Here is a 20,297-nt window from a genome sequence, read left to right on the forward strand (position 1 = left end):
TGGTGGGATCTTAGTCCACATTCTCTACCCATCTAGACTAAGGCTTACTGCATTTCCATCAAATCAGTATGAGAGCCTATCAGACAAAAGGCATTTTTCCCTGGATGGGGAGGTTGAAACAATGAGCACCTGGCGGTCACAGAACATTCTGCAGACTGCAGTTTACATTCCTGGCTGTATTGAGCTTCTATTGCTTCTAGATTCACTTCTCCCTCATACCTGTCCTCTGCAGCTGATTGTGGATAGTGCTCTACAGCCTACATTAAACCTTTGTTCAGATGACATGAGATCATTTCCCAAAGGGGAAGGAAGTAAGGCACAGGTATGAGAATGCTACTGTTTATGAAATGACAGGGCAATGGGAGAAGGAAATCAAGAGCCCAAAGAGTGAGGACCTCTGCTGTAGGCAGCTGCTTGTGAGGGGGTTGGCTGGCTCTGTTCTTTTCTCAGCCTGCAGGTCAGTGCTTGCTCACCAGCCCATGTGGACAAGCTGGCCTGGCCTTCACACAGGCCTGGGCCACGGCAAGAGCACAGCAGGATCAGCTCAGGCAGTGCCTGAACAGGAAGGACCTGGGGAGGAGCCAGGTCCTGCTTCACACCAGTGAAAACCGGAAGGGCTTTGCAAATGATTAGGGGTTTGTCTTTTCACACTAGGGAACCCTCAAATATCTGTCATCGATGCAAAGAAAGGTTCTCAAGAATTTTATTATAAAACACAACAATGACACAATATAAGCTTACACATCAATATTTACATTATATTCAAAATATATTACAGCTTTAATTTATGAACAGAAATATCCTGTCTTTTCTTCTTTTTCTTTTCTGTTTTCTTTGCATCATTGATTTGCATTTTTACTTGATCTTGTAATTTAGAAAAGAATGCTTGAGAGGACTTTAAGGCCTTGTCTTTACCTTCATCCTGCAATTAAAAACACCACATGCTCACGCTGTAAAATGTACTTATAAGTGAAAAAAGCCAGAAATAGTACATCACCATTACAACAATGTATACAACCATAAATATGAAAAACGACTAGAATTACAGAAAACTGAATCAGTTAGCATAGAGGTATTCTATACTTCTACAATGTTCTTATAATCTAAGAGAGAAAGGAGTGGAAGAGAAGCTGCTGCCAGGACCCAGGTTATTGTGAGGACCCTACATGAAAAACTCCAGAACATTAAAGGTTGCAATTCCAGCCAGTCAGCATCATGCATCTCCATCCGGCAGGTGGGCTGTCGGCTGGCTCGGACATTCCAGTCACCCAGCACTTGCTATCCACTTCCCCCACAAAGGTCCCCTTGAGCAGTTTTCTTTCCCTTGTCCTTACCTTTATAAAGGAAGCTTTGCCAGTTTTGGTCAGCTGTTTTAACTTCTCCGAAGCTACTGCTTTGCTGTACTTCCCTGCTTGATCTACACTGCTCTTTTCAAGCAGTTTTCTCCGCTTCTCCTTCTCTTTTATTTTCATACGCTTTTGATATTTCTTTTTCCTTCGCTCTCGTTTCTTGTCTGTAGCTGTTTTTTCAGCAGCTGTTTTTATATCTCCAGCTTTATTTTTCTCCTATTAAAAAAATAACCATCAACATATTCGTTCATCAAGTTTAACAACTAGGAAACTGGAATGGAAGAAACTGCAGGGTAGCCAGCAAGCAGGCTGTGCATCTGTGGCCAAATGCACGAAGATGCAGAGCAATCCCCACCTGCATTCCAATGAGCATTGGTAACTCAGCTCTTTAAAATCTGAAATGCATTCTTTGACAGGCACAGACTCTTATAGTGACGGTTCAGTTCCCAAACTAATTCACAAGAAGGCAACACGGAGAGTTGGGTTCTCAACCTAACAGCACAAGAGGAGCCAGCCCTCCACAGCATTTAGATTCCAAAGGGCTTCAGGGACATGCCAGAGGCAGCCTCAGCTCTGAGCTGCTAATGACAGCAACGGGGCTGAGGCCAGAGGGCAGAGACCAAGGAACAGAGAAAGGGAAGGGAAACATCTCTCTAGTGAGGATCAATTCTATCTCTTTACTCCTCAGCTGCCAGCCTATCCTGCCAGGGCTGTCACCTGCACTGAGGTGGCAGAGGCTCAGACACAAGGGGTGAGTGTAGGTGTAGCAAATCAAGTGAGGAGGGAAAAAGAAGGCCCTGCTGCTAAGCCAGCCAGGAAGATGAGGACCTGGCAGAAACCATTATTACTGTGTAAGGCATAAGCTTCAACGTTCACATGGCAGGGATTGCTGCATTTGATATATCCAACCTCTTCTGATAACCAAATGCTCGATTCTAGATTCAGATGCCATTACTAATTAGTACTACATGAATAAAATAAGGGTGAAATGCTGATACTAAACTATTGCTAGTATATATGCAATGCAAGCAATTTGTTTTAAACTTAACATCACTGCTAGTATCCGGATTGGATTATAACAAGATATTGATACTAGCTATCTTAAAACTGCTCTTACAGTAACTCTCAAACCTGCACCTCATAATAAAGCCAGAATATAGGAGACTGGTATTTGAGTATTACAACATTACTAGTTTGCTTATACTTAGAAACTGCTGAGATACACTGGAATAAGAACTACAAGTGCAAGGCAAATAACGTTAAATAAATGGAGTCTGGCTATGACGAACTAACTTGTAACAGACATTGAAGGTGTCAACATTGGCTTCTTACCTTGATCTCCTCTGGGGCCAGGAGGGCTGCATCACTAACACTCACTGGGGCTACTTCCTCCATGGTTATGGCTGGCAGATTTGACACAACTTTAATCTCTGGTACAGGCTAGAAAAGAGATAATACATTCAATGGGAAGCCAGAAGGGACTCTAACACAAAACGTGTGAACTGTGAACCTATCAAAGTATAATATATAAAATACTTTATGGAGATTGTCTTTCTTTCACTTGCTTGAAAGTCAGCAAACCTAATGGAGACTATTTAAAATGTCAGATATGGTGACAGCCAAAGTCCTAAGTGGACTGGCATGACGGCAGTGCTGAGGGGCGGCACTGCTTCAGGATCCCAGAGACCTGGGTATTTCAGGGTTTTCTGTCTCAAAACCATTCCAACGGCATGTATTTCTTTTTCTTTTGAGACGGAGTCTCGCTCTGTTGCCCAGGCTGGAGTGCATTAGCGTGATCTCAGCTCACTGCAAGCTCCCTCTCCTGGGTTCATGCCATTCTCCTGCCTCAGCCTCCCGAGTAGCTGGGACTACAGGCGCCCGCCACCACACCTGGCTAATTTTTTGTATTTTTAGTAGAGATGGGGTTTCACCCTGTTAGCCAGGATGATCTGGATCTCCTGACCTCATGATCTGCCCGCCTCGGCCTCCCAAAGTGCTGGGATTACAGGCATGAGCCACCACGCCCGGCGTATTTCTACATTTTTACATAACATTTCTGCCATCTTCAAACATCAGTTCTTCCATCTCTTCCTCAACTATTCCTATCTACCATGCATGAGGACATTCTCAAGCAACCATTAATGCTGTTTGGTAAGATTTACTGATTTCTATTAATATTATCTTGACTTTGCTTACAGAAAAAAAAGCTAGCTCTAAGAAGTATATGGAAAAAGATGCAAGGAAAGATGTTTATGGGAACAAGAGTCAAAAATAGACTACTGATAAATTTCCTCATCTTTCAACTACTGAAAACATCTCTATAAACAAATATGAAATAATACTGAAAAACTAAAACAGTATCAAAATAAATAAAAGCTATCAATTACAAAAAGGGGGAAAGAATGCAATGTTAATTGAAGGACCATCTGCTTCAGATTTTTGTCTTTTTTTCAAAGAACTACCCAAGAAATTCAGTAATTAAAACAGGTTTCATACTGATCCTGCAACTAAAATGGTGACTATATATTGCAGTTACATTAGCATTCTTTCTTCCTTATCACCATCCTGTCCATGGAGTTATTTGCTCAAGGAAACTTCACAAAGAATAAAAACAAGCCATAAACACAATAGGATCCTGGATTCTAAGTGAGAGAAAAATGAGAGTGTGAAAGAAATCATTTCTTCCACTGGACCACTATTCAACTGTTATTAAAAACACTGTGTTCCATTCTAGCATTTAAAGAGAAATATGGAGAAAAAGAAGACAGTCCAAAAAGCCACAAAAGGCTGGGCACGGTGACTCACGCCTGTAATCCCAGCACTTTGGGAGGCTGAGGCAGGCAGATCATTTGAGGTCAGGAGTTTGAGACCAGCCTGGCTAACATGGTGAAACCCTGTCTCTACTAAAAATACAAAAAAATTAGCCAGCCCTGGTGGTGCATGCCTGTAGTCCCAGCTACTTGGGAGGCCGAGGCAGGAGAATCACTTAAACTTGGGAGGCAGAGGTTGCAGTGAGCCAAGATCATGCCACTGCACTCCAGCCTGGGCAATAGAGTGAGAGTCTGTCTCAAAAAAAAAAAAAAAAAAGCCACAAAAAATAATGGCTGTGATTAGTAAATGGAGTCTACAGAGATGGTGTGAAATACCAACCTGAACATGAAAAAAGTAATATCAAGGGGAACCTACACTAGCAATTCTACATTTCTTAAGGGAAAAAAGAAAGGTGTTTCATTTGGGGCACATAGACACATATGCATTCACTTCTCCTTCACTTCCCAGTATTCCAAGGTATGTCTAAAGGCTTCCCTGTGTTAGATCCTAGCTAGTGCGAGGAACAGAGTGGAACAGTAGATGCATTTTGTGCTGTCTGAAGACAAGTAGAGAGCAATGAACAACCAGCGAATGACTGCAAATGTGCGATGTAGCTATGAGGAAAAGGAGCCAAGTGGTGAGACATGCAGCAAGGCGGGAAGGGGAGTCTACCCTAGGTAAGAAGCCAAGGAACATCTGCAAGGAGGGGAAGGCATCTAGCCTGGGCAATAAGAAGGAGCCAGCCATGCCAAAAAGGAAGTGCAGCCTACTGGGCCAGGGGAAGAGCACAGCGAGAAAGCGCAAGGGACTTGGCCTGCTGAAGGAATCAGAAGATCAGTGGGGTAGGGGTAACAAGCCAAGGGAGACCAAAGGGGTGGGAAGAGCCAGATCACACAGGTAAGGCTCAGAAAGGCCCACGTCCTTCATCTCAGTAAGACCTGCTGGACAAGAGGAGTTGAGAAATTCCACTCACCTCTTCACCTGTTTATTTTACACAGACCATAGTAGGGACTTTGGGAATCTAAAGATGGCTCCTGCCATCAAGAATTTACTTGCATGTAATTACAACTGGATTAAAAGCGTACATATATACCAAAAAAAAAAAAAAAAAAAAAAACCAGGTAAAAAAGCTTACTGTCTGAGAAGACAAAATATTTGCATGGGAATCACCTAGCCATCAACTAATAATAAAGGATCTTGGAGATTAGCTCTTCTGCACAGATGAAACGTAAAGCGATTGCCTATATCATAAAGCTAGTTAGGAGCAGAACTCAACTCAGGTTCTGACTTCTAGACTAGTCTTTAATTCATGACATTCCATTTCAGACAACAACACAGGCACCAAAGGGCAACAGGTGAACAAGTACCAAAGGATGGTACAAGCATGTTTTATGGGTTCACAGAAGCTGGTAAGCAGGAGATGAGGCTCCAAGGAATAGACAGGTAGAGCCAAGTCTGGGTGACAGACAGACAAGGGAGGAGCATTTGAGAGGGTTGGGCCTGGTGAGGGAACATCATGCAGAGACAGCTGGGCCCAGAGTTAGTTCTCATTCTCCCACCTCCTAAACCTTGGTTTTCTCCCCTGTGAAATGGAAACTATAGTACCTGCCTCAGTGTTGTGTGCATTAAGTGTTAGTGTATGTAAAGAAACTAATATGACACATAGCAGATGCTCCATAAATGCTGGTATAGATATCCATACGTCTCCAAACCGATTATACAATGAAAATGCAACAGAAGACTGAGAGGGTAGGGAAAGGAGGAGTCCCTGTGGCTACGGCTGAGGGTCTTTTAAAGTGTGAGGTAAGTTAAAATAGTAAGAGGCAGTACTAACATGATGCCTGACTATGCTCAGCCCCAGCTGGCAGGGGCTCACTGAAGATCTGGGTAGAGCCAGAACTGTCATGGGACCAGAAGTGAGCTTTCCTCATGGAGACCCTGCCTGGAATTTACAGCAAACTACAAGTTTGTATCCTGAAACAAAACAAAGAGCTAGTCTCACAAAGGATCAAAGCTATGAAGGTCACCCTGCTCTAGCTACACACTGAACTGTTAACACACTTACCGGTTTAGGGATAAAGTGGAAGTTTGAGAGGGCATCCAATTTTAAGAAGAGGGAATCCATCATCTTCTGAATTTCTACATGCTCTGGATTTTCTTCTTCTGCTGTTTTTTGCTTAGGAAATAAGTTCAACAATGTCAAACTAAGCGACTTGATATATATCACAGGAGAAAACACTAAAGGTCAATGAGGGTATTTCCATCTTCTCATCACTAAAGCTTCAGCTACAAAGAAACATTCCAAAAGCAAAATTAAAAGCAGCAGTACCATGAGGGTTCCAGCACCTACCAGAGATGTGATGTGCATTTTAGGAGCTACAGTAACCATTACCTCTAATATTCAGAAATTAAAAATTTTATTACCTTGGTATTTACTTCTGTCAAAAACTAAGCTATTCCTCCTAAGATGGCTACAGTTTTTTTAAAAAGGAAAATAGCAAGTGATAACAAGTGTTGGCAAGGATGGAGAAACTGGAACCCTTGTGCATTGTTGATAGGTAGGAATGTAAAATGATGTGGCCACAGTGGCAACAAGCTTGGCAGGTCTTCAAAAAACTACATAGAGAATTACCATCTGACCCAGCAATGCCACTCCTAGGTGTACAACCAAGAGAATTAAAAACAGATACTCAAACAAATACATGTACATGGCACTATTAACAGTTAAAAGGTGGAAACAGCCTGAATGTCCACCAGTGGATAAGCAGATAAACTGTGGTACATACACACAATGGAATACTGTGCAACCATAAAAAAGAAATGAAGCACTGACAAGTGCCAGTCTTGAAAACACAACACTAACTGAAAGAGGTCAGAAATGGAAGGCCACATATGGTATGGTTCCATTTATATCAAATACTCAAAATAGGCCAATCCACAGAGATAGAATGCAGACTGGGGTTTGTCGGGGCTGGGGCAAGTTAAGGAAAAGGTAGCAACTGCTTAATGCATATGGGGCTTTATTGTGGGCTGATAAAAATGTTTGAGAACTAGAGAGAGCTAGTAGTTACATAACACTGTCCTAAATGCTCCCAATTTGTTCACTAAGTGGTTCATTTTATGTTATATAAATCTCACATCAATTAAAAAGAAAAAAAAAGGCCCAGCATGGTGGCTGGCTGGGCGCGGTGGCTCATGCTTGTAATCCCAGCACTTTGGGAGGCCGACGCAGGAGGATCACAAGGTCAGGAGATCGAGACCATCCTGGCTAACATAATGAAACCCTGTCTCTACTAAAATACAAAAAATTAGACGGGCTTGGTGGCATGCGCCTGTTACTCAGGAGGCTGAGGCAGGGGAATTGCTTGGACCCAGGAGGCAGAGGTTGCAGTGAGCTTAGATCGCACCACTGCACTCCAGCCTGGCGACCGAGCAAGACTCCATCTCAAAAAAAAAAAAAAAAAAAGAAAAAAAAGAAGTAAAGTGTTAATATAGACTTCATAAAATTATCCAAATATCCATTTGGATGGTAGGGACTTTTTTGTTCTTTTATTTACATGTAATGTGTTAAAGATTTATTCTCACAAATTACATTGAAAAAATTGACAGCAATTTTAATTCTACTGAAGAGAAAAAGAAAATTTCATGCTTCTCTCTCTGTCCTCTTTGGCCCCAAATGCTTATTCTAAATGCCTAAGAGGGCTTTTTGTTTGTTTGTTATTAAGACATGAAAAAAAGAAACCCACCAGAACTAGGAAACGATAGGCTCTTTGCCTCCTGATCCTGATGACAGAAATGCATTCAGGTCTGTTTCCAATGTCCATCATCAGCACCCACCTTCCAGCCATAGTCAGGCATCACGCTACTACTGCTTCTTACTATTTTAACTTACCTCACACTTTAAAAAATCCTAAACATGTCCTTTCACCTCATTCTAGGTAACAATATCTGTAAAATCAAATATATAGCTATATATTGGCTATACAGCATTTTTCTGAGCCACATTACATGCACAAATGTGAGTAAAGGCTCCTCCTACATGTGCTGTTTACCATCATTTCACTTCTAGAACTAGCCTAGCTACTAGAACTCCAAGTCCATCCTCAAAAACTTCTGAACTGGCTGTTGACTTCTAAGAGAGAAATGAAACTAACATTTAGAGCTGGCATAAGCTATTGCATTACATATCTAATTTTTAATTCTCATGGTCACCAAATACTTTCTGTATCTACTCAATCTCCTCAAAGATTCAAATGAAACTGTACACATCCTCCTTCAGCTACCATCTTGGATTGCAAGGCAGCCAGGAAGAATTTTAATTCAAATCTTTTCAGTTCTTCAATTTCACAGTGGCATCAGGGCAATTTGTTGTTGCTAACTGAGGGGCAGTCATTAACAAAATCTGGTGGGAATCGTAAATGGTTTTTGCAGAAGAAAAATGCCATCTGATCCCTAAGTACATATTAACCACATTCCCAATAAATCAAATGTGAAGGAATAATTCAATTATTATATCAGCATATAATATTCCTAGGAATAGGACCTTGTCCTAGTATTTAACCAGAGATTTCTTTATTTCTTTTTTTTTTTAGATGGAGTCTCACTCTGTCGCCCAGGCTGGAGAGCAGTGGCGCGATCTGGGCTCACTGCAACCTCCACTTCCCTGGTTCAAGCAATTCCCCTGCCTCAGCCTCCCGAGTAACTAGGATTACAGGCACATGCCACCACTCCCGTCTAATTTTTTCGTATTTTTAGTAGAGACGGGGTTTCACCATGTTGGCCAGACAGGTCTCAAACTCCTGATCTCAAGCAATCTGCCCACCTCAGCCTCCCAAAGTGCTGGGATTACAGATGTGAGCCACCATACCCAGCCCAGAGATTTTAGTTAAGTGAAAGAAAAAACAGACCTAAAAATCAGAATGAATTCATAATCATGTAAAATATATCAGTTACTTCAAAATATCAATGAGAAATGGTTTTAAAGTTGTAGCACCACCATAATTGCTAGAAAGTTAATGAGTTGTAGAAGTATCAGGTGACCAAAGCCTAATTGCAAAGCAACCCCCCTCAACCCCTCACATCCAGTGGGAATATTAGAACCCTTCTATTCCTAGCATGCTCTGTCTCATACTTACATGAGGTAGCCGAACAGCTCAAGATTTGTGTTTCATGATTTCAACAGTCACAAAAAGCCTAGTTCTCTACTTCTATTTCTTTAATAATAATGGCTTTGCCTTACAGGCTTCCTCACCTGGTTGAGTTTGATGTACTCCTGTTCATAAATTTCAGCAAGGCTCAATTTACTCTTCTCATGGTCTAAGGTTAAACGCTTTTTATATTCATATGCATCCTCTTTAGGTTTTTCTTTACGTACTACATCATCCCAAGCCTGAAACATAAAGTGCAGGTAGAACATAACAAAACCTACAATTTATTTCTAGGTTCACTTAAGAATCTTCCTCTGGAATATTATTATAATAAATATTATCAATATATTAATATATTAACAGTAAATTATATCATTGTTATAATAAATATTTATTATTACTTATTATTACAGAGTAAGCAAATTATAGCAAAAAGAAAATTTTCAACTCCTGAAATAACTATTCAAGTCATAAAGAATAACCATTAGGAAAGCAAAGAGAGCATTACTCAAATATCTTTTTCTGATTTAAATGAGTCTTCCTATCTGGTTACCAACTTTAATTCCACATTTCCCCATCACAGTTTGTTTAAAAGTCAAGCCTTGAGTTAGTTTATCATGTTTCATTTCAAATTTTAAGATGTTCTGCACATGATACTCACCCTTCAAACCCTTTCTATTTTAGACCCACAAGTGTAGGCAAACATTATACACGTTATAAAGCCATCTCTTACTGTACATGCCATATATCTAAGTTTTATTCTAAGTTTACAAAATCAGATCAATTCTTCAACAAAAATCACTAGGTTTTTAACATTTGAAAAAAATACACCATTGAGAAATGGTTTTAAAGTTGTAGTACTACCACAATGCTAGGGTTTGAATGTCCCCTCCAAAACTCATGTGGAAACTTAATCCCTGATGTGGCAACACTCAGATGTGGGGCCTTCTAGGACGTGACTGGATCACCAGGGTTTTGCCCTCATGAATGGCAGTTGCATTTATGGATTAATGGGTTATCATTAGTGGGGGAATGGTGGCTCTTAAGAAGAGCAAGAGACACCTGAGCCAGCATCTTAGCATGGTCAGCCCTTTCACCATGTGATGCCCTGCACCACCTTGGGACTCTGCAGAATCCCCACTGGTAAGAAGGCCCCTCCAACTTGGACTTCTCAGCCTCCATAACTGTATTCCTTTTAAGTTACCCAGTTTCAGATATTCTGTTATAAGTAACAGAAAAAAGACTAAGACATATATACTGAATAATTTGCCACACCAGATACTGTGCCTAAGCCAAGGGTTCTGGGTGCAACCATCACAGGTCAGCCACCAGCTTCACTGAGCACCGCCCAAAAGGTCAGCAAGACTCACGAGAAAGGATAATGGCTTCTTGCTCCTCTCAGGCACAATACTCGTCTTTCCTGGGTACTACTGAAGAGCAGTACCTCACACAACAAAAGCTGACTAGGTAGCCTAGATTTAAGGTTTGTGAACACTAAGTGAAAATAAAAAGCAATAGTCCTACTCTCAAAGTACTCTCACATTATTCTAAAAATTTCAGTGACATTTTGATTAAGTTAAATTTAATTCTTACTGACCTGATCTCTTATCCTCTGTTTAATGATATCTTCCAGTTGAAGGGTGGTTTCCTCTGTAATCACAGGTGCTAAAGGATATACAACGTTTATTCATTAGGTAGATATCCACTAGACCACTGATTCAGTGCAGTCCTTGGACCCACAGCATCAGCAACACGTAGGAACTTGTCAGAAATGCAAATTCCTGGGCCACCCCCATACTTCCTGAATCAGAAAGTGGGGAAGAGGGACAGCTATCTGTGCTTGAACAAGCCTTGTGATGCTCCCTCAAGTTTGAAAACCACAAAACTAGGATACATATGGTAGTAAGTGCTAATACTTTACCCAAGGTACCCAGGGACTCTTCCCCTCTTTTCCATTCTCTCTTCCATTGAAATAAAATGAAAACTCATTTTGATGTAATGGGTACAAGAAAGAAGTCAATGAGATGACCACGGTTTCAGGTTGAAATTCAAAATTTAATCAGTAGACCGTGACAGGATGCAAGCCTTCGAAACAGATTACTACAAGAAAGTTGATTACAAACTATACATTAGGTATCATTAGTGTATTGTTAAATTTTTTGGGTGGATTAATGGTATTGTGATTACATAGGAGAATGTCCTAGTTCTTAGAAGATATCTGCAAAAGTATTTAAAAGTTAAGTGCCATGAGATTGGCAACTTAATTAAAAAAAAAGGGCACATATACAATCTTACATATGCTAGGGAGAGAAAGCAAATATGACAAAATGGTAACTGGTGAATCCGATTGAATAGCATATAGGTGTTCACTATAGTATTTTTTCAACTCTTCTGTGTTTATAAGTTGTTTTTTTCTTTTTTGACAGAGTGTCGCTCTGTTGCCCAGGCTGGAGCACACCAGCACAAACTTGGCTCACTGCAACCTCCCCTTTCTGGGTTCAAGCGATTCTCCTGCCTCAGCCTCCCGAGTAGATGGGATTCTGTAATCCGCCACTATACCCGGCTGATTTTTGTATTTTTAGTAGAGACGGCGTTTCACCATGTTGGCCAGGCTGGTCTCAAACTCCTGACCTCAGGTGATCCGTCTGCCTTGGCCTCCCAAAGTGCTGGGATTACAGGTGTGAGCTACCATGCTAAGCCATGTGTTTACAAGTTTTTAAAATAAAAAGTTGAGGGAAAAGAAACATCACCCCAAATCTTTGTATGAAATGGAACCATGGAAAAAGCACAGACATGAAAACTACAGAAGAGGGCACCGTACCCATCCGGACAGCATGGTCAAAGTGTAGGGTCTCCTCCAGGAGGCTGTTCTCTGGCCTCTTCTGTGCTGTCACTTCCCCCTGAAGCTGCCACGGCTTTTTTTCTAACAACTCTTTTTCTAAAGATGCAATTTTTTCATTCATCTAAGAAAGAGATAAAATAATTAGTATACATTTAGAAAATAAAAATCTTCTATTTGTGTAAAAGCAAAAAATAATTTAAAAAGTGGGAAAGCAAGAAACGTACCGTTCTACAATTCTGTTCTTGCCATCTTTTTATTCTGTCAATGACTTCCTATTTCTGCTGCCTATGGTGGGGTGAGCTGCAAACAATTTCTTTTCCTGATTAATTTAAAATGCCAAGTTTATAATATACTAAACTCCCCCAGAAGCTTTTGGGTTTGTTTCTGGGCTCTATTCTATTCAAGTGATCTATCTATTTGCAAGTCAAGTAATTCTTTGATTAGAATATTAGTATCTGATGGAGTCTGAACCTTTTGACTCCAAACTCAAATTCTTACTCTAACTTCTTTTTTTTAAATTCTTTTGAGGCAGAGACTCGCTCTGTCGCCTAGGCTGGAGTGCAGTGGTGTGATCTCAGCTCACTGCAACCTCCATCTCCTGAGCAATTCTTCTGCCTCAGCCTCCCGAGTAGCTGGAATTACAGGCGTGTGCCACCACGCCCGGCTAATTTTTGTATTTTTTAGTAGAGACGGGGTTTCACCAAGTGCTGGGATTACAGGCGTGAGCCACCACACTTGGCCATTATCTCTAACTTCTAAAAGACAACAATGATGACTTCAGTGTATAAAATGCCAGCCTTTTCAGCTACCTTACAGAATTCTCTTGTTTTCCTAATATCAATTCAGTTTATCCATTCGGTTTCCTCTCCAAATACTAACACTTTCATTTTTCACTCCTAGTGGAATATAATACATCTGCAGTATTCCTAATCTTTTTTTTTTGAGACAGTCTCGCTCAGTTGCCTAGGCTGGAGAGCAGTTGCATGATCTCAGCTCACTGCAACCTCCACCTCCTAGGCTCAAGTAATCCTCTTACCTCAGACTCCCAAATAACTGGGACCACAGGCGCGTGCAACCACGCCTAATTTTTATATTTTTTGTAGAGACGAGGTCTTACCATGTTGCCCAGGCTGGTCTCGAACTCCTGAGCTCAAGCAATCCTCCTGCCTTGGTCTCCCAAAGTGCTGGGATTACAGGCGTGAGCCACCGCACCTGGCAGTTTTCCTCATCTCTTAACTTTATCTTTTGTAGTTACACTGGCCTATGCGTCTAAAAGAATGTTAATCAACAGTGGTAATTGTAATACTGGACATCTTGTCTTATTCCTGATCTTAAAGGGATGTTTCTAGAATTTCACGCATCATGCATGATAGCAGTTTTGGCTTAAATGTATTTATATTCCGCTATGAGTAAAAAAAAAAAATTAGAAATGAATATTGAATTTTATCAAATGTCTTTCTGACATATATGGAGGTGACTATATATTTTTTCTCCTTAATGTCTTGCAGTCAGGAATCATACTAGATCTCCTAATACTGATTCAAGAGAATAAGGTTCATGCAGTTGTGTGGCATAATTTTTCCACTGTGCTGTAGGATTTTTGCATCACTGTTCATGAATGAGACTCTGTGCTCTGTGCATGTATGTATGTGTGTGTGTGTGTGTGTGTGTGTGTGTGTGTGTGTGTGTGTGTGTGTGTGTGTGTCTGTTTTAATGCTACCTCTATGAGGTTTGGGTTTTCATGTCCTAACAGTTTCAAAAAAAAAAAAAAGGTTGAAAGTTCTACTTTATTCTTTATATGTGGAAATTGAAATAATTATTTGTGATTTATTGAAACTTAACTTGAAGGTCTGATGTAATTTCACAATAAAACCAAACCTTTCTTTATTTGTTGGGGGAGGGCGGGAGGAGTGGGGTGGAGGGATACTAACTCATTGATATTTTATAATGGTGCTTTTTTTCCCTTAGAATTTCTCTATCTTCTGGGGACAATCTGACAACCACGGATTTAATTCAGATTCTTAGATTTTAAAAACAATTCTTTTGATATTCTTGGTATCTTTTATTATCTGCCTATTCTCTTTTTTAATTTTTTTATTTTTTCAGACAGTCTCTAGCTCTGTTGCCCAGGCTAGAGTGCTGTGGTGCAATCATAGCTCACTGCAGCCTTGAACTCCTGGACTCAAGAGATCCTCCCCCATCAGCCTCTCGAGTATCAAAGACTATAGACGCACACTACCATTCCCAGCTAATTTTTTTAATTTTTAGTGGAGATGGGCTTTTGCCCTGTTGCCCAGGTTGCTCTCAAATTCCTGGGCTCCAAACAATCCTCCCTCCTCAGCCTCCCAAAGTACAGGTGTGAGCCACTGTGCCTGGCCCTATTCTCATTTTTATTGTGATAAAAATTTTAAGGTAAATAAATGATAGAGCCAAATTATTAGAACCAGACTACATCTACAAAAATTTAATGAAATTTCACTTGTCTGAAATCATGACACAAAGAAACAATTTTTACCAACTTTGGAAGATATGTTTGTGATGGTATAAATTAAAATTCTGGCTATTTGGCACTCACAAAAATCTGCGGAGCACCTTAAAGACATTTGGGCGCGGTGGCGGGCGCCTGTAATCCCAACTACTCAGGAGGCTGAGGCAGGAAAATTGATTGAACCTGGGAGGTGGAAGTTGCAGTGAGCTAAGATCACACCACTGCACTCTAGCCTGGGTGACAAGAGTGAAACTCCGTCCCCCCGCAAAAAAAAGAAAAAAAAAAAGACATATGCGGAATCCTCCAAAACAGTCAAAACAGTTAAGATGCTCACAGGACAGCTTTATCAGGAGAGACATGCTATACATATAAAGACATTAGGGACAGAGAAAAAAACAACTATCTTTAAAAATTTTTTTATTTTTGAGACAGAGTTGCACTCTGTCGCCCAGGCTGGAGTCCAGTGACACCATCTCAGCTCACTGCAACCTCCGCCTCCTGGGTTCAAGGGATTCTCCTGCCTTGCCTCCCGATTAGCTGGGATTACAGGTGCCCGCCACCACACCTGGCTATTTTTTTTTTTTAGTAGAGATAGGGTTTTACCATGTTAGCCAGGCTGGTCTCGAACTCCTGACCTGAAGTGATCCACCTGCCTCAGCCCCCCAAAGTGCTGGGATTACAGGGATGAGCTACCACGCCCAGCAGAAGCAACTATTTTACTCACAGGCCCCAAACTGAAATGCAGGCACTGACTTTTGCACATCAGATGCTTTCCATATGGCAAGACTTTTGGTTTTTTGTTTATTTTAAGACAAAGTCTTGCTCTGCCGCCCAGGCTAGAGAGCAGTGATGCAATCATAGCTCACCGCAGCATCAACCTCCTAGGCTCAAGTGATCCTCCCACCTCAGACACCAGAGTAGCTGGACTACAGGCACACATCACCATGCCCAGCTAATTTTTGTATTTTTGGTAGAGACAAGGTCTCACTATGTTGCCTAGTCTGGTTCTGAACACCGGAGCTCAAGTGATCCTCTTGCTTCGGACTACCAAAGTGTTAGGATTACAGGTGTGAGCCACTGCACCTGGCCAAGATATTTGTTTTCAAAGGATGGTTAATAGTTTTCAAAGGATGGTTAATATCAAGTATATTAAAAATTCCTTAAATTACTAATTACCTTTTCCTGTCTTTTTTCAAAGGAGGATTTAACTTCATCAGAATTTTTCTTTACATTTAAAACACCTGTATCTTCAGTTTCCTCATCATCTGGTAAAGCAAAGGTCACTCTTTTCAAGCTTTCTTTATGTTGTTTATTGTCTTCATTTTCTTCAAGGTCATCATCTTCATCCCTACAATACCAAAACTCTTATAAAAAGAAATATACTACTTTCCATTAGAAAAACAAAAGGAAACAAATTTTCCCTTAATGAAGTTCTTCTTTTATATACCTAATGCAACCAAATACTCAGAACTTCCAAAATCATTGTTATTAAGGAACAAAAGGTATTATTTAGGTAAAACGCTATGTAAGAAACAGAACAAAAAGTGTCCAACATATAGAAAATACATTATTCATCAATCTATAATACAAATCTCTTATCTCACAAAAATAACAGGATTTTATTGACACAAAACCAAATCAAAGTTCCTGGTAAGGAAGGTTTGATTGCTACTACCAGAGATATTTTTCTTCATTAAGTGATCTCTAATGTCCCTTTACATTCAGAGACTTACCTCTGGCTATCTTGAGAATATCTGATATTAGAGAATCCAACTTCCTAAGACAAACACATGTGATAACTACGAGTACACATACATGATTGGGCAATTCCAGCTTACAATGTAAAGGATGGTTCAAAATACTCACGTTTCCGAAATACTTAGTTCTTCTGCTTCTTCTTCAGCAATTTCATCATCTTCTTTGTTTGAATCCAGCTCATCATCATGAACACTTGTTATGTCTTCATCACTTTCAACTGGATCAAAAAAATCTTTGTATTTCAGATTTCTGGAACTTTTACCTGACTAAAATAAAAAGATTTTATAAACTATTAATTAGGGATAGAAAAATATATTAACACATGCATATAGATTTGCATGTATATTGTATGTATATATTACTTTCTGACTTAATAACACTACAAGCTAATAACTAATAACTAAATAATTATTAGGTGAAAATGGCAACTAATAACACTACCAGAAAACTATAAAACCAACTGGAACATAAATTGAATGGAAGTACAGATTCATTTATAACTGATAAGATAGAGCACAATATTTCTTATCACTAAATCTTCTAACTACAATTAAATCTCTCCTAGAAAAACAGAAGAAAAGCTAATTTGAGGAGGAGGAAAGTGCTCTCTCCTCTCTCAAAACTTTACCTTAAGTTTTTTACTTCCAAACAGTCCCCCTTCATCTTCATCAGAATCAATATCTTCAAAAAAATCAATATCTTCCTCCTCATCATCATTATCATCTTTTCGTTCCTCTTCTTTTTCTATGTTTTCTAAATAGGCCTCCATTTCGGAGAGTTTGAAGAATTTATCATCTACTATGGACTTTTCTCTTGGTTTTCCATGTCCTTTGTTTTGCACCTTGCTCTGCTGTTCCAATTTGCTGATATCAAAGTCAAGGTCAGAATCCTCATCACTGAAAACGGGGCTTTTCCTCAGATCAGATTTGCTTGAGTTTTCAGCTCTCTCACCCACTTCAGGATCATCATCACCCATGTCTGACACTTCCTTCTCCTCCTCTAAATCTTCTAGGTCCTCCCCATAATTAGCCTCTATCTCTGAACCATCCTCTTCACGTTCCTGTTCTTCACTCTCTGGGAGAAGACTGATATCTTCATCATTAATTGTTTCACTAACTGCATTCTGAAAATATTGTAAAATTGGTTCATTTTGCAATTCCAGTTGTTGCCAAATCTGCTCATCATCAAAATTTGCTATCACAAGTTTTTGCAAGGGGCTTCCATGGATTCTACCATTCTCTAATATTTTATTAAAGTCATAAAGCACTTTTGTTAAAGAAGTGAACTTTGATGCCAATCCCTCTTGAATCCTATTGGAAGGAATTAAGTGAGATTTAGAATTATAGGTAATAATTTCACAGCACTCTTAATAAAAATAAAAAAACCCAACTCTTTTGTAAAATAAAATTTGAATGAAGTGTAAGTATAGATTCTGGCCCCCAACAACATATAAGCTGATGAGCTACACTGATACATAAAACCTGTCAACCAAGTATCTGTGAATCGGCTGTATAGATTTTAGGCAGGAAAACCATTACAAATCTATTTGCTTGGAGATATACAGTGAATTAACCTTAAATTATCAATTCTGCTACATTATATACCACTCCATTCATTCATTCACTTATTCCTTCAATGATCAACATTTGCTTTGGCTACAGTGGTCAAGGAAAACCTCTCTTAGATGTCACATCTGAGAGGAAACCTACAGATAAGGAGATAGTCTTATAAAGATTGGGAAACATGTATTGCAGGCAGAAGAAATCCTCTAAGATGCAAATCCTCTAGAGGTGAGCCTGAGGAACAAAAAGGTGAGCATGGCTAGAGTGTGAAGGAGGCAGAGGGTGAAGCTGGAGAGACTGATGGGAGCCAAATTATGCATGGTTCAGGAGTAGGAATTTGTCATTTAAAGTGTAAAGAGAAAACATTTTAGGCAGAGGGATGAAATGATGATTTACACGAAGGAAGAAGAAAGCGAGGAGGGAGGAGGAGGAAAGTACAGTGATTAGAAGGTAGAAGGTTGATGCAGCATTCCAGCCAAAGGATAATGGTGATTTAGACTGGAGTTAGAGCAGTGAATATGCTGAGTATAGTTTGGAGGTAGAACTGACAGGATTGCTAAAGAATTACATATAGAATAGAGAAAAATGAAGACATTAAAGTAGCAGCCTAGTTTTATATTTGAGTAACTGAAAAGACAGAAGTGCCATTTACTGAAATAGGGAAGGCTTGCGTGGTGGTGTCAGGCCTCTGAGCCGAAGCTCAGCCACTGTAACCCCTGTGACCTGCACATATATGTCCAGATGGCCTGCAGGAGCCAAGAAGTCTGGGGCAGCCGAAAAACCACAAAAGAAATAAAACAGCCAGTTCCTGCCTTAACTGATTAACCATTACAACATTCCTCCACTGTGACTTGTCCCTGCCCTACCTTAACTGATCAATCGACCTTGTGACATTCTTCTTCTGGACAATAAATCTTATGATCTCCCCACCATGTACCTTGTGAACCCCTCCTCTGCTAACAATAGATAACCACCTTTTACTGTAATTTTCCATTACCTACCCAACTCCTATAAAGCAACCCCTTCCCCATCACAATTCGCTGATTCTCTTTTCAGACTCAGCCCACTTGCACCCAAGTGAATAAACAGCCTTGTTGCTCACACAAAGCCTGTTTTAGTGGTCTCTTCACACGGACGCGCTTGACAGGTGGAGCATGGGAAAAGGACTTCACGGGATGGCAGAGCATAGGTGGGTAGAAACAAGAATTCTATTAAACAGAAACAACAGCTCTATTTTGGACGCAGTGAATTTGAGATGCTTGACAGTACCAAAATTTTAAAAATCGTTAAAAGTTGTACAGTGCGGATATCCCAGTTGTGTGCTACGGAATTCAGACTAAGCTCAGTCTGTAGTTGCTGTGAGCTGGGAACTCAGGGAGAGGTTGGGTTTGAAACATAAATGAGTAATAATTTCATAGATCACATTTTAAATTCTTCAACAAAATACATATAAAACGCTTGTGTTGGGAAGAGACATGGAAGTTCTATTTCTCAAGAAGCTTAGTCATGGGGGGTGGACAGACAAGTGACAAGTTCGTACTTTCAATTAAGTATGCTAAGCGCTAAGTGCTTTGGGAGCACATAGGAGGAAGGAGCAACCAACAGTCTGTGTGTAGAGAGACGGGGGAGTAAGAAGCCCAAGGGAAGCTTCTAGGCGTTAATAATTGAGGTTAGAGTGATTTCAATAACTCTCAACTGAGAGATCCAGCTATACAAATTTTAACAGTTTTTAAAATTTTGATAGCCTAGGACAGCACAAACTCTGAAATCTGGGGAAAAGCGATTTTACGTTTCCCCTTACCTTCCCCCAGCTCCACAATTTGCCGGAGGCTTGCAACCCGCGTCCACGTGAGACCCCGGTCGCACCCCGAGCCCGGGATCTGCGCACTTACGTGAGGAAGCACTCGGGCCGATCCGTGGCTTTGCCGACTTCCGTCAGACACCGCTCCAGGGTCCGTCGACGCCAGACCTGCGGCGCCATGGCTGTCAGCAACTCCCGACACAATGCAGCATGCAAGGGAAGGGAGCCGCCCGGAAACCGCGTGCAAAGATGCGCCCAGCGCAACTTGGATTTCAGAGCCGAAAGTTCCGCGGCGCACAGGTTCCGGACTCGCCCTCAGCCTGAGCCAATGGCAGCGCGAGCGCTTTCGCAGGGGGGTGGGAAACAAAAATCTCCATGGTCAGCCCAAACGCCTTTCGACTCTCTCCAAACTTCGTTTTGTATTTTTCAGGGGCCCACAGAGGGTGACCCGTCCTGGCCTTACGTTTCTGTTTTAGCTAAAGTAGGCGCGTTGTAGCAGGAAAGCAGCGACCTTCGCCACGCCCCTGACCTGTCTGTCC

General features: G+C 40.7%; 1 protein-coding gene across 1 annotated transcript; it reads right to left on the bottom strand.

Annotated features, from left to right (window-relative positions):
* Positions 1–687: 687 nt before the first annotated feature.
* On the bottom strand, positions 688–20,284 carry MPHOSPH10 (M-phase phosphoprotein 10). The gene is made up of 11 exons (XM_002811915.6): positions 19,850–20,284; positions 17,024–17,705; positions 16,504–16,661; positions 15,814–15,985; positions 12,129–12,270; positions 10,905–10,972; positions 9,412–9,549; positions 6,226–6,336; positions 2,682–2,789; positions 1,335–1,565; positions 688–922 (listed from the first exon to the last, which is right to left on the bottom strand). Exons 1-11 carry the CDS (start codon positions 19,936–19,938, stop codon positions 773–775), a joined length of 2,049 nt encoding a protein of 682 aa, XP_002811961.2. The 5' UTR covers positions 19,939–20,284; the 3' UTR covers positions 688–772.
* Between the last annotated feature and the right edge of the window lie 13 nt (positions 20,285–20,297).

The sequence above is a fragment of the Pongo abelii genome, chromosome 12 (assembly GCF_028885655.2).
Source record: "Pongo abelii isolate AG06213 chromosome 12, NHGRI_mPonAbe1-v2.0_pri, whole genome shotgun sequence".
Taxonomy (NCBI): domain Eukaryota; kingdom Metazoa; phylum Chordata; class Mammalia; order Primates; family Hominidae; genus Pongo; species Pongo abelii.